Source organism: Pristiophorus japonicus, chromosome 6, assembly GCF_044704955.1.
Source record: "Pristiophorus japonicus isolate sPriJap1 chromosome 6, sPriJap1.hap1, whole genome shotgun sequence".
Lineage (NCBI taxonomy): Eukaryota > Metazoa > Chordata > Chondrichthyes > Pristiophoridae > Pristiophorus > Pristiophorus japonicus.
The window spans coordinates 191139588-191155069 of NC_091982.1; the positions used below are offsets into that span (position 1 = coordinate 191139588).

Genomic DNA, 15482 nt, shown 5'->3' on the forward strand with positions numbered 1-15482 from the left:
ATCTTTATGGTTCTTATTGTCTTGAATAAAGGGTCAGACTAGATACTGCAAAGCTCAAAGTAAGTTGTGACCGTAGTCCTTTATTACAGATCTCAGAGTGCCTCTCCAGCCTGTGAGGCCTCCTTATATACAGGTGCTCCCAAGGGATTGTGGGATCCCTTGGGACTGCAGGGGATAAGCCCTCTGGTGGTTAGACATGGTATTTACAGATTTACATACATAACAACACTCCCCCCACCCCAAAGTCAATAGTGTAACTATTTACAGTGGGAGTCGATCTGGGGCCTTCCTTTCCCTGGTTGATCGTCTCGGTGCAAATGCTGGTGTTTGTGACTCGTTTGTTGGGCCTTGCTGGACTGCTGGGGGTGGTGAGTCTTGCTGGCTGCTGCAGGTGATGGGTTCTGCTTCGTGGTCAACCGTTGGGTCGGTTGCCACTTGTGTGTGTGTGTGTTGGAGGGTCGAAAAAGGTAAGAGTCTATTGTGGGTTGTTCTGGATAGTCCGTAAATCTGAGTTTGGTTTGGTCCAAGTGTTTCTTGCAGGTGAGTCCATTTGCGAGTTTGACCACAAACACCCTACTCCCCTCTTTGGCCAAAACAGTGCCAAAAGCCACTTGGGACCTTGTACATAGTTCAACACAAATACAGGATCATTTATTACAATTTCGCAAGACACATTTGCGCGATCATGATATGTATTCTGTTGAAGCCACCTGCTCTCTACCTGTTCGTGTAGATCAGGGTAGACCAATGAGAGCCTCGTCTTAAGTGCCCTTTTCATGAGCAGTTCAGCGGGAGGAACCTCAGTGAGCGAGTGGGGTCTTGTGCGGTAACTAAGCAGGACTTGGGATAAGCGAGTCTGCAGTGAGCCTTCAGTTACCCTTTTCAAGCTCTGCTTGATTGTTTGAACTGCTCGTTCTGCCTGACTGTTGGACGCTGGTTTAAATGGGGCAGATGTGACATGTTTGATCCGATTGCGAGTCATGAACTCCTTGAATTCGGCACTGGTAAAGCACGGCCCATTGTCAATTACAAGGACATCAGGCAGGCCGTGCGTGGCAGACACGGCCCGTGGGCTTTCAATGGTGGCAGCGGACGTGCTTGCCGATATTATCACACATTCAATCTATTTGGAGTACGCATCTACAACCACTAAAAACATTTTCCCCAAGAATGGGCCTGCATAGTCAACATGGACCCTAGACCACGGTTTGGAGGGCCAGGACCATAAACTTAGTGGCGCTTCCCTGGGTGCATTGCTTAACTGGAAACATGTATTACATTTGTGCATGCAGGACTCTAAGTCTGCATCGATACCAGACCACCACACATGGGATCTGACTATCGCTTTCATCATTACGGGGTGGGTGCAGTGGAGATCACGAATGAAGGTGTCCCTGCCCTTTTTTGGCACAACTGCCCGATTACCCCATCGAAGGCAGTCTGCTTATATAGACATTTCAGCTTTGCGCTGCTGGTACGGCTTTATTTCTTCCTGGGACTCTAACGGGACACTAGACGAATTCCCGTGAAGCACACAGTTTTTTTTACTAAGGACAGTCCAGGTTCTAATCTGTCAGGCAATAACGGAGGATTGCTCACTTTCGAATGCTTCCATTACCATAAACTAAATCTGCAGGCTGTGCCATCTCCACCCCGGTAATGGGCAATGGCAGCCTACTGAGAGCATCGGCACAGTTTTCTGTGCCTGGCCTGAAGCGGATGGCGTAGTTGTATGCAGACAACGTGAGCGCCCATCTCTGGATGCAGGCCGATGCATTCGTATTTATCCCCTTACTTTCAGAAAAGAGGGATATAAGCGGCTTATGGTCGGTTTCCAATTCAAACTTGAGCCCGAGCAGATATTGATGCATTTTCTTTATCCCGTAAACACACGCTTACGCTTCTTTTTCGATCATACTGTAGGCCCTCTCGACCTTAGACAGACTTCTGGATGCATAAGCAACCGGTTGCAATTTCCCAGATTCATTAGCTTGTTGCAATACACACCCGACCCCATACAACAACGCATCACATGCTAGTACCAAACGCTTACATGGATTATACAGCACAAGCAATTTGTTTGAACATAAAAGCTTCCTAGCTTTCTCAAAGGCATTTTCTTGGTTTTTACCCCATACCCATTCATCTCCTTTATGCAGTAAAGAGTGCAGTGGTTCTAACAATGTGCTAAAACCCGGTAAGAAGTTACCAAAATAGTTCAGGAGTCCTAGAAACGATTGAAGCTCTGTCACATTCTGTGGTCTCGGTGTGTTCTTGATTGCCTCCATCTTTGAATTGGTGGGCCTGATGCCGTGCGCCGCGATTCTTCTCCCCAGGAACTCCACTTCAGGCGTCAGGAAAACGGACTTCGAGCGTTTTAGCCTGAGCCCCACGAGATTAAGCTGGCTAAGAACCTCCTCCAGGTTCTGCAGGTGTTCGACGGTGTCCCGATCTGTAACCAAGATGTCGTCCTGGAAGACCATGGTGCACGGGACGGACTTCAGCAAGCTTTCCATGTTCCTCTGGAATATCGCCGTGGCCGATCGAATCCCAAACAGGCATCTGTTGTAAATGAAGAGACTTTTGTGCATGGTGATGCAGGTGAGGCCTTTCGATGATTCCTCCAGCTCGTGCGTCATGTAGGCCGAGGTCAAATCCAGCTTCGGGAACATTTACCCTCCCGCCAACATCGCAAATAGGACTTCTGCCTTTGGTAGCGGGTATTGATCCTACAGTGAGAAACGATTGATAGTTACTTTGTAATCACCACAGATTCTGACAGTGCCATCTCGAGGACTGGAACAATCGGTCCAGCCCACTCATTGAATTCGATCGGCAAAATGATGCCCTCTCATTGCAGCCTGTCCAGCTCGATCTCCACCCTCTCTCATGTAAGGTACTGCTCTCACCTTGTAATGGATGGGTCGCGCCCCCGGAATCAAATGGATCTGCACTTTTGCTCCTTGGAACTTCCCAATGCCTGGTTCGAACAGCGAGGGGAACTTGCTTAGGACCTGGGCACATGAGGTGTCACTGACGGACAAAAGCACTCGGACGTCGTCCCAGTTCTAGCGTATCTTTCCCAGCCAGCTCCTGCCAAACTGCATGGGGCCAACCCAGAGTGGTAATTCGTGCACCGCTTCATTGTAGGAGACCTTTACGATAGCACTGCCAATTACGGGTATCAGTTCCTTTGTGTACATTCTAAGTTTAGTACGAATGGGAGTCAGGACTGGCCTTGAAGCCTTGCTGCACCACAATTTATCGAAAGTCTTTTTGCTCATTATGGACTGGCTTGCACCCATGTCCAGCTCCATGGACACCGGGAGTCCATTTAATTCAACCTTCAGCATTATCGGGAGACACTTTGTGGTAAATGTGTGCACCCCATATACCTCTGCCTCCTCGGTCTGAGGCTCTGGTTCGTCATGATCCACTGTGGATCTGTCCTCCTCTGCAACATGGTGGTTTGCAGGATTAGCAGGGTTTGTCGCTCGCCTGCCCATGCATTGGACGTGTTCCATTGTTCCACAGCCCTTGCAAACGTATCCTTTGAAGCGGCATGAATGGAAACGATGATCACCCCCGCAGCATCAACAAGGTGTTAATGGCCTTGTATTCAACACCCTTGATGGTGGACTCAGTCATCTGCGAACGTGCAGCTGCAGGCATGTAAGTCCTGCCTTGTACATTTCGATTCGAAAACAACGTTACTTTGTTCACAGTACTTGCAGCAGCACTAGTGTGCTGAGAAATTGGTTTGGTATTGTCACTGGTGGCGATAAAGGCCTGGGCTATAGCTATGGCTTTACTCAAGGTTGGGGTCTCTACAGTCAAAAGCTTGAAGTATTACTTCATGGCCAATGCCAAGTACAAAGAAGTCCCTGAGCACATGCTCCAAGTGTCCTTCAAATTCGCAATGTCCTGCAAGGCACCTTAGCTCGGCGACGTAGCTCGCCACTTCCTGGCCTTGAGGCCTCTTGTACATGTAGAACCGATACCTCGCCATCAGAACAATTTTCTTCAGGTTTAGATGCTCCCAGACCAATGTGCACAACTCATCGTACGACTTGTCTGTGGGTTTCGCTGGAGCGAACAGGTTTTTCCATGAGGCCATACGTTGGTGCCCCGCAAACGGTGAGGAGGATCGCTCTTTGTTTGGCAGCGTTCGCTTCTTCTTCCAGCTCATTGGCCACAAAGTATTGGTCAAGTCGCTCCACGAAGGTTTCCCAATCATCTCCCTCCGAAAATTTCTCCAAGATGCCCACAGTTCTCTGCATTGTTGCGGTGAGGTTCGTCATCTGTATCTCGTCGTCAGTTGTTATGTTTTGAATAAAGGGTCAGACTAGATACTGCAAGCTCAAAGTAAGGGGTGACCGTAGTCCCTTATTACAGATCTCAGAGAGCCTCTCCAGCCTGTGAGGCCTCCTTATATACAGGTGCTCCCAAGGAATTGTGGGATCCCTTGGGGCTCCAGGAGATAAGCCCTCTGGTGGTTAGACATGGTATTTACAGGTTTACATACATAACAGGTACCACCTCCTGGGTTAGAATATTTACCTTGGTTTGGTTACCAAAACTGACAAGAGTAATCAAGATGCAGTCTGACCAGCATTGTCATCATCATCATCATAGGCAGTCCCTCAGAATCAAGGAAGATTTGCTTCCACTCTTAGCATGAGTTCTTAGGTAGCTGTACAGTCCAATACGAGAACCACAGTTTCTGTCACAGGTGGGACATACAGTGATTGAAGGGAAGGGTAGGCGGGGAGCCTGGTTTGCCGCACGCTCCTTCCACTGCCTGCGCTTGATTTCTCCATGCTCTCAGCGACGATACTCGAGGAACTCAGCGCCCTCCCGGATGCTCTTCCTCCACTTAGGGCGGTCTTTGGCCAGGGACTCCCAGGTGTCAGTGAGGATGTTGCACTTTGTCAGGGAGGCTTTGAGGGTGTCCTTGTAACGTTTCTTCTGCCCACCTTTGGCTCGTTTGCCGTGGACGAGTTCCGAGTAGAGCACTTGCGTTGGGAGTCTCGTGTCTGGCATGTGAACTATGTGGCCTGCCCAGCGGAGCTGATCAAATGTGGTCAGTGCTTCAATGCTGGGGATGTTGGCCTAGACGAGGACGCTAATGTTGGTGCATCCGTCCTCCCAGGGGATTTGTAGGATCGTTGGTGGTATTTCTCCAGCGACTTGGTGTCTACTGTACATGGTCCACGTCTCTGAGCCATACATGAGGATGGGCATTACTACGGCCCTGTAGACCATGAGCTTGGTGGCAGTTTTGAGGGCCTGGCCTTCAAACACTCTTTTCCTCAGGCGGCCAAAGGCTGCACTGGCGCACTGGAGGTGGTGTTGGATCTCGTTGTCAATGCCTGCTCTTGATGATAGGAGACTCCCGAGATGAGGGAAGTGGTCCACGTTGTCCAGGGCCGCGCTGTGGATCTTGATGTCTGGGGGGGGTAATGCTGTGCGGCGAGGACAGGCTGGTGGAGGACCTTTGTCTTACTGATGTTTAGCGTAAGGCCCATGCTTTCATACGCCTCGGTAACTGCGTCTGTGCACACACAGAGGCTGAACTCCAGGACATAGTCAATCAGCATTGTACAGTTTTAGCAATGACATATTCAAAATTGTACAGTACCAGTTTAGCTACATGCGTCATCATTCTGTTTGTTCTATTAATTGCTGCTTTGCAATGACTGAATATGTTAAGGGACGAGTCCAATACCAATGGAACTCTTTCAACTTCATCTGTAGCTATTTCAATATTATTCATAAAGGATGTATGTTACCCAATTTTTCATCATGTATGCATATTCAGTTTTATTTGTCACCAATCCATCCACTTATATATTTGATCTAATTCATTTTGTGGGTCCTTTGCTGCCTCTTCAGAGTTGATTGATTCCCCTAACCCACCGCTCCTCCCAATTTGGTATTGTCTGTAAATATGACAAATTTGCATTAAGCTTCTGAATCCAAGTTGTTAATGTAAGTTAGAAACAGTAGATATCCCCAAACCAATCCTTTAGGCGCTTCACTCATCACTCTCTCCACATTATACCAACATCACTCCCTTAGTTATAGAGGCTGAAATTGGCCCTTTTTTTTTAAGGCCCGTTGGGTCGATAAGACCTTATCCACTGGGGGCAGGCGGAGTGTGTGACCCATCCGCAATTGCCCCTGGGCCGGGGGAATCCACCGCACCCCGACTTTCCGCCCCGCCCGGCATTCTAACCCCTTTTCAGCCGTGCGCTGACCCCTTACTGTCCGGGGGCGACCCCTTTTCTGCCCTGCGGGAGTGCAATCAGCCCCCCTGACAGCTTCACGAAGCGGGAAGGGGAGGACGCACCGCCATGGTCGGCATTTTCTTTTAATGGCAGCCACTGGTTCGGCTGAGTCACCAACAGGCAGCCCGGCACCTCCCTTCTCTGGCCCGGCCAAACCCTTCCCTGGTGGCCCAGTGGGCGCCTCGGAGGCCTCATTAGGGCTCACAGCATCCCTCTTCTTTAACTGAAGGGAAGGGACGTTGCTACACATCAGCGCGACACAGGTCCATGTCGCACTGACATCATCACCGCCACGCTGACGTCTTTTGAAAGGGAGCAGGACGAGTTCTTTCGAAAGAAGGCCATTTCCAGTTGTAGAGATTAAACTATACTTCAGCTTTATGTAGAATTTATTTGTTACCAGTTTCTTGCGTCTTTGCTTGATTTCTTGAGGGAGTTGGGAGAGGAAGTTTTAGGAGTTTTTCCCTACACTTTTACCCCTCCCAGGTCATTACGTGATTAATGGCTGGGTCAATGGTGTATGTGACTACACCATTTCTGAAACTTCATAATTTATCTTTTCTGTTTACAATGATTTACTGTGTATTTCTATATTTATTTTGGCATCTTGTTTAGACTATTAGTGACCTAGTCTAAACTGACAAATACTAAAAACCAATGGTAAAGAGAAAATTCCAAGGCAGGTACATAATAAATAAAAATCACTGAATTTCTTTGTTGTTTGGCTTTCTAATGTCCTAATGTGAATGGCCATCTAAAGCCATGAAATGCAGAACAAAGCAAGATCAAACCAGTGCAATACTGGTTCAGCATAGTTAGAAGATAAAAAGTCCCTCCTGCATAGCAGCACAACTATTAGGTTTTCAGTGCTATTTCCCCTGAAGTTGTTGGATAGTGAGAGTACTATAAGTCTCTGCTGAGGATGTAGCAAAAATTGCCATGTACAATATTCAGCTTAATAAGTTAACTTCCTCAATATTTGTGCACTGCCTCTGATCTTCTAACCTTGAAGTGAAGCCACCATAGGAAAAATAATGGATTAATGAAGAAGCGATAGCCAAATATATTTACATTCCAAAACAATAGCATATAAAAGGTTTTTAGTTCTAGTAAAAAGTCCCATTTGAATTTGCTTAATTTACCTAGTTCATTAATACCCATTAGCAAAAAATATGACCATCTCCAAGGTTCCCAATGGAGGACTAAAGTTATTCCTGTAAGTAGATAAACATGTACACTGCCATTGACACTTTCTGGTCCTTCAATACTATGCATGATTAAATCGGAAAAATAAAAAGGTATTCATTGTGATCTATTTGCTTATGTATATATATATAAAAAAAGACTAAATACTAACATTTATTTTGCATTGTTATGCCTGGGTTAGATAATGCTTTATTGCATGCATTACCAAGTATTTGCATAATCTTTTTATGCAGACCACCATTAACATAATGCTATAGTGACACAATTAAATACAAGATAATCACCTTCTAAGCACTGTCCTTTAAAGAAAACTTTTTGTTCTAGCCTGAATTTTTCCATCTGTTCCGATGAGGAAAAGTTTAGTTCTCTGGAAACGGCTTTACATTTCAGGATCTTTTTAGGAACCCGAGCTACAAGAAATCAAAACAAAGAGATTTTGGTTTAGAGCCACATGATTTCCCATTCTATTTGGCAGCCATATTCAGCTACATAAGAGGCATCATCAGATGACCCAGGAAGAGTCGAATAATTTCATACTTGGTGGAGAGATGAAGGAGGGAAGCAAGCACAGAAAAGGAATTACAATGAGAACCAAACTAAAAAAAAATGTTAAATCTACACAGGCTAACTGTATCAGTATTAACTGTTCTTCATAAATCATACAAAATACTTTCTTGAACAAAATATAATTGCCATTTTTTTTCAATAACTGAAATTCGAATGTCCAAAGGTTTCTAAAAAAACAAATCAAAAATATATGTCACAATAATATGATTACATTCATCCATTTAGTTTTTTTAATGTTTTATAATACATCGAGGGCCAGAGCCTCTCTCAAAAGCCTGAGCTTGGACTGGATACTTTTGCCCAGAGCTGTAACTATATTAGCTGAATTCAGATTGGGCAGTCTAAGCAATTAATGTCAGGATGCATCAATAAGGTGCGGGGTAAAGTATGGCTATGTTACGAGTACTAGCAATCCAGAGACCTGGATTCATAATCTTGGGGCAACAAGCTCTTGTGTTTTATCAATCTCTTACAGCTATTACTTGGTGCATTTTTCTGACTGCAAAACTGATAACAAAAACCATGAGGAATTGTGAACTTTCATTGTTCCTTTGTGTGTGGACTGAGCTTTCTGGCATCACTAAATGTTCTCCCATAGCATTGCTCACAATGAGTCAGAGGTTTTATAACAGGGGTGTTATTCCAAGTAATATCATCAGCAACACTGATTTATCAAGATGGTGGAGATGGGGCTGGGGGCGCCAAGATCCTGGAAGAGAGCCAAAGGCCTGCCAGTACTGAAGTGGAGTTTCAATCTCATGCTACAACAACTCTGAATAAAGGAATCTTTGGTAAAAGGGCAGTCATCATTTCTGTTTTTATGCGTATATGCTTTCTTGGTTTAATGTTTTACAATCTACAAGTACTTTTGACAGGTTTGGGTGCACTCTAAGTGGGGGGGGCGGGTAGAGGGGGGCAGGAAACACCGCTGAAGGAGATTATATAACACTAGGGCAGAGCCAGAGATCTAGGATAACTGGAAGAGGACTCTTGGGATCGGTGAGCACTGAGAATGAAGTCTAAAGGATTTGAAGTCTAAAGGGTTTGTGAGAACTGTGAGCAGATCACACTCTAGCCTCACCTCTCCCTCCATTATTAAAAAAATGCCTCTTTGTGTAACTCCTAGCCTGCTGTTTAACAGATTAGTTTTCTTTTGCCTCCAGCTCCACTTCCAATTCTGCTACAGTTGTAATGTTTACTGATGCTGGACCTCTTGCTGCACTCAGTGCTGCATGCCCCCTTTACCTTTTGCAGCTGCCCCAACTCTTTCTCAGAGACGCACCGTGGAACCCCTGTTCTTGCTGTTTGCCTCCTGGAAAAAACAACTTTCCTTTTCCATCCCGTTATCTGCTGCCACTGCTCCCTGCTTGTGCTGTTTAGTCACTGGCCCACTCACAGCCACTACTGACTCCTCTGCCCCCATTATTCCATTTTTGAATAACTTGTTATAAATAAATATGCAAAGTGTAAGTGTGAATGTTACATGCACCAAGGAGGATTGTGTATCCAGATTCTTATGTCCTGTTTCAGTCCAGTTTCTGCATTAGGAAGAGCATGGATAGAAATTCCCACCTATGATTCCCATCAATGATTTAGATGAAGGAATTGAGAGTAATATCTCCAAGTTTGCAGATGACACTAAGCTGGGTGGCGGTGTGAGCTGTGAGGAGGATGCTAAGAGAATGCAGGGTGACTTGGACAGGTTAGGTGAATGTGCAAATGCATGGCAGATTCAGTATAATGTGGATAAATGTGAGGTTATCCACTTTGGTCGCAAAAACATGAAGGCAGAATATTATCTGAATGGCGGCAGATAGGAAAAGGAGAGATGCAACGAGACCTGGGTGTCATGGTTCATCAGTCATTGAAGGTTGGCATGCAGGTGCAGCAGGCGGTGAAGAAGGAAAATGGCATATTGGCCTTCATAGCTAGGGGATTTGATTATAGGAGCAGGGAGGTCTTGCTGCAGCTGTACAGGGCCTTGGTGAGGCCTCACCTGGAATATTGTGTTCAGTTTGGGTCTCCTAATCTGAGGAAGGGCGTTCTTGCTATTGAGGGAGTGCAGCGAAGGTTCACTACTGATTCCCGGGATGGCAGGACTGACATATGAGGAGAGATTGGGTCGACTGGGCCTGTATTCATTGGAGTTTAGAGGAATGAGAGGGGATCTCATAGAAACATAAAATTCTGATGGGACTGGACAGGTTAGATGCAGGAAGAATGTTCCCGATGTTGGGGAAGTCCAGAACCAGGGGTCACAGTCCAAGGATTAGGACCGAGATGAGGAGAAACTTCTTCACTTAAAGAGTTGTTAACCTGTGGAATTCTCTTCCGCAGAGAGTTGTTGATGCCAGTTCGTTAGATATATTCAAGAGGGAGTTGGATATGGCCCTTACGGCTAAAGGGATCAAGGTGTATGGAGAAAAATGGTCTTATTGAATGGTGGTGCAGGTTCGAAGGACCGAATGGCCTACTCCTGCACCTATTTTCTATGTTTCCTAACATATCAATGGCTCACTCGCAGCCTGCAGCAGTAACTGCACTGTCTATTTTAATTCTCTCCATTTCAATCTAGTGCCGACGCCACTTGGATAAGCAAAAAGGAAAGTACCAGAGGAGAGTCTGAATGAAGGGATCATTGGTAATAAGGCAGTCCCCATTTTTATGCTAGATTAGTCATTCCTATAAGCAGACCTTGAATCTAATGTTTCCCCCAAATTTCTTTGGGTGTGCAGTCCTTTTAACTCTGTGGCCCAAGGGTATGGATTGAAAAATCCCGTGCTGCACGTGACCTGCAGACAGCTGCACAGCTTAGCGGGAACGTTGCTTGCATCCCCTGCCATCTGACGTTACCTTTTTCTGCCCAATATCCAGATAACCATTGGTTAACCCAGGAATCATAACCGAGAACTCTTACGCCATACACTGACTATTGGAATGGATCACATACCTGGAATTGCGGTTGATACTATTCTCACATCTAACATTTTAAAAGTTCTTCCAAAGTGAACATTTTTTTTTAGGTGACAGAGACTGACTGACTTTGGGTACACCACCTTAGAATAGAATAGAATTGAAAACAGAAACATTTAATTATACAACTGTGCCAGCTATTTATCTAATTGCAGTGGTTTTGGGAAAACAAAGGAACGGAAGGGAAGATGAATTCAGGAAGCTTTTTTGAGCAAAAATGGTTCATATGTAAACTATTACCAACCCACACAACAATGCTGCTAAAACCCACAACTCCCCCTGTCCCTTCCTCTCTGATACTGTTAAATACCATGTACAAAGACAGTAAACCAGATTTGTTTGAAGATATAAACAAAATTTTGTTTTAATAGTTGATATAAAATATGAAAGTATTATCTTTTGAACGTTTAGGCAATTTTGACAAGAAAATAGTATATACTGGGGTTGGCTATTTATAGGTTTATTGAAGTGCCATATCTGTATTTACTGCTACTTCCAAGGCAATATCCTCAAGATAAAAGGACAAACTCTTCACAACTTTTTCTAAGCTAAATTTCCTGAAAAACTGCCAAATTTAAAAGTGGAAGCTTTCAGTTCTTAAAATGTATTCTGAAGGGTTTATAGCCCTTCTTTTTGCATTTATGTTGACGTTTCATATAAACAGATTGATTAGTGTAACTGTGGTGTTTATTTATTTATCTATTTGTTTATTTTTTTAAAAACACTATTTATTTTCCAGGAACTAATCAAAAACACTTGCTTTGCTGTCTCTGGGAAAAATTCTTTAAAAAAAATTCTAAATTCTTTCATTTGAAATACAAAGGGATCGAGGGGTACGGATTCATAAAATCATTAAATAGTGCAACACAGGTTAACAAGACCATAACAACTGCAAATAAAGAACTGCGGTTCATTCTAGAGGAATACAATTGAAAAGCAGAGAAGTTATGTTATACCTGTACTTGAATAGAACCTTGAGTAAATCATACTTAGAATACTGTGCGCAGTTCAGGTCTCCATATTACAAATAGGATATAGGCGCACTGGAGAAGGTGTAAAAATGATTTACAAGAATATCAGAACTGAGAGGTTATAACTAAATCAGGAGAGACTGAACAGGCTGAGGCTCTTTTCTCTAGAAGAGAGAAGGTTGAGGGATAACCTAATGGAGGTCTTGAAAATTATGAAGGGATTTGATCGGTTATACGAAGAGATGTTTCAACTTGTGGGGAGCTCAAAACTAGGGGTCATAAATAATAGTCACTAATAAATCCAATAAGGAATTCAGGAGAAACTTCTTTACCCAGAGTGGTTAGAATGTGGAACTTGCTGCCACGTGGAGTGGTTTAAGCAAATGGCATGAATGCAAGTAAGGGGAAGCTAGATAAGTGTACAAGAGAGAAAGGAAGGTTATGCTGATAGAGTTAGATGAAGCAAGGTGGGAGGAGACTCGTGTGGAGCATAAACACTGGCACAGATTTGTTGGGCTGAGTGGCCATATTCTGTGCTATAAATTCTACGTAATCCACCCTTGTAACAGAGTAATGTGTGACTCACTGCAAGCAACCACATAGCGAGTAATAAAATAAAACCAGTATATGTGCGTGCATTTCTTGACCTGTGTGACTTTTATTACCACACCGCGACCTCTCTTTAAAACAAGCGGAGCGCCAGAGACAGTGCTCCGTTTCCTTTGAGGGACACATGGCCAAATTCTGCGTCTGGGGCGAGACGCAATTTCTCCCCCAATATGTGTCAACGCTCTTCTCGATCTTCCTCGCTGCAATGCTCCATCTCACTATCAACAAGCTCCCCGCTGGAGTGGAACTAAACTATAGAACCAATGAGAACCTGTTCATTCTTCGTTGTCTCCAGGCTAGATCCAAGGTCGTCCCATCTGTCATCGAACTACAGTACGCAGACGACGCTTGCGTCTGCGCACATTCAGAGGCCGAACTCCAAGCCATCGTCAACATCTTCACCAAGGCGTACAAAAGCACGGGCCTTACACTAAACATCTGTAAGACAAAGGTCCTCCACCAACCTGACCCTGCCACACAGCACTGACCCCCGGTCATCGCAATCCACGGCGCGGCCTTGGACAATGTGGACCACTTTACATACCTCGGGAGCCTACTATCAACAAGGGCAGACATCGACGACGAGGTCCAACTCCGCCTCCAGTGTGCCAGCGCAGCCTTTGATCGCCTGAGGAAGACCAGGACCTCGAATCTGGCACCAAGTTTATGGTTTACAGGGCAGTAGTGATACCCGCCCTCCTATATGGCTCAGAGATGTGGACCATATACAGTTGACACCTCAAAGCGCTGGCGAAATATCACCAGCGTTGCTTCCGCAAGATCCTGCAAATCCACTGGGAGGATAGATGCACCAACATCAGTGTTCTCGATCAGGCCAACATCCCCAGCATCGAAGCACTGACCACACTCGACCAGCTCCGTTGGGCGGGCCACATCGTCCGCATGCCCGACACGAGACGCCCAAAGCAAGCGCTCTACTCAGAGCTGGTAACTTTGCACAGCAGCATGAACAAGTCCCTCTGTGTCAGTGCCTCTACAAAGTGAGCCCTAGGTGGGCAGAAGAAACGTTTCAAGGACACCCTTAAAGCCTCCTTGATAAAGTGCAACATCCCCACTGGCACCTGGGAATCCCTGGCCCAAAACTGCCCCAAGTGGAGGAAGAGCATCCAGTAGGGCGCTGAGCACCTCGAGTCGCGTTGCCGAGAGCGTGCAGAAACCAAGGGCAGACAGCGAAAAGAGCGTGCGGCAAACCAGACTCCTCACCCACCCTTTCCTTCAACAACTGTCTCTCCCACCTGTGACAGAGACTATAATTCCTACTGGACTGTACAGTCACCCAAGAACTCACTTTTAGAGTGGAAGCAAGTGTTCCTCGATTTCGAGGGACTGCCTATGATGATGATGATGATATGTATTTTTTGCAAATGTCACAAAATCACAGGTTAATTACTCAAGAGGAAAGCAATTGAATCTATCTCAATTTATCTATCTGGAAAAAAAATAGTTGCCCATATTTCAGTATCCAACTGTTTCTTGAATGATTTTAAGCCACAATTTTCCAATAGAAAATAACTGAACAAGAAAACCTGAAAGTTACTCTTGATACACCCAAAGACCATTCTGTTGCTATCTTTATATTTTCTGTCACGTTCCTCTCATGTTACCTCTTTGCCCCTCATCAGTTTTTCAGCCTTCCTCTGCTTGATTTAATAATGCTCCCCACCCTATTCCTTCCATGTACTTCTCAGATTCTTAAGTAATATGCTTTGGATTTAAAATCTTTCCTGGGTACTGAAAACAGATCTGAACGCAAAAAAACTTTTGATGGGTTGTATAGAATATCTCTAACTACTACTTCTCATCAATGACTATGTATCCCAGGCCTGCACAGTCATGGTGTTTTGGCGTTGGATGCTGAGTGAACGTTGTTTTTAAAAAAAAATTCCTGGCATGTGAGTGTCACTGGCAAGGCCAGCATTTATTGCCCATCCCTAATTGCTATTGATAAGGTGGTGGTGAGCCGCCATCTTGAACCGCTGCAGTCCGTGTGGTGAAAGTACTCCCTCCCATTGTGCTGTAAGGGAAGGAGTTCAGTTCCAGGATTTTAGCCCAACGACGATGAAGGAATAGTGATATATTTCCAAGTCAGGATGGTGTGACTTGGAGGTAATGGTGTTCCTATGCACCTGCTGCCCTTGTCCTTCTAGGTGGTAGAGGTCGTTCATTTCCGACGTGTTGCCGAAGAACCGTTCGAGTTATTGCAATGCGTCTTGTCGATGGTACACACTGCGCCACGGTGCGCTGGTGGTGGCGGGAGTGAATGTTTAAGGTGGTGGATGGGGTGCCAATCTTGTCCTGGATGGTGTTGAGTTTCTTGAGTGTTGTAGGAGCTGCACTCATCCAGACAAGTTGAGAGTATTCCATCACTCTAAATTTGTGCTTTGCAGATGGTGGAAAGGCTTTGGGGAGTCAGGGGGTGAGAAACTCGCCGCAGAACACCCAGCCTCTGACCTGCTCTTGTTGCCATAGTATTTATGTGGCTGGTCCAGTTACGTTTCTGATCAATGGTGGCCCCCAGGATGTTGGGGGATTCGACGATGATAATGCCATTGAATGTCAAGGGGCAGTGGTTAGCCGCTCTCTTGGTGGAGATAGTCATTGCCTGGCACTTGTGTGGTCAAATGCTACTTGCCACTTATCAGCCCAAGTCTGAAAGTCGTCCAGGTCTTGCTGCATGCGGGCATAGATTGCTTCATTATCTGAAGAGTTGCGAATGGAACTGAATACTGTACAATCATCAGCGAACATCCCCACTTCTGACTTTGGGCCCGAATTTGAGGTCGGAGACTTACTGCGGGCGAATGCGGCCTAAATCTGGAACTTATGGCTGTGTACGCACCGCATA

At 45.3% G+C, this 15482-nt stretch overlaps 1 protein-coding gene across 1 annotated transcript in view; it reads right to left on the reverse strand.

The window, feature by feature from the left end:
* pde6d (phosphodiesterase 6D, cGMP-specific, rod, delta) overlaps positions 1-15482 on the reverse strand; it is a 102036-nt gene that overhangs the window by 21770 nt on the left and 64784 nt on the right. Inside the window, exon 3 of the mRNA XM_070882305.1 lies at positions 7781-7906. Within this exon, the coding sequence (XP_070738406.1) occupies positions 7781-7906 (126 nt within the window). The remainder of the gene's footprint in view (positions 1-7780; positions 7907-15482) is intronic.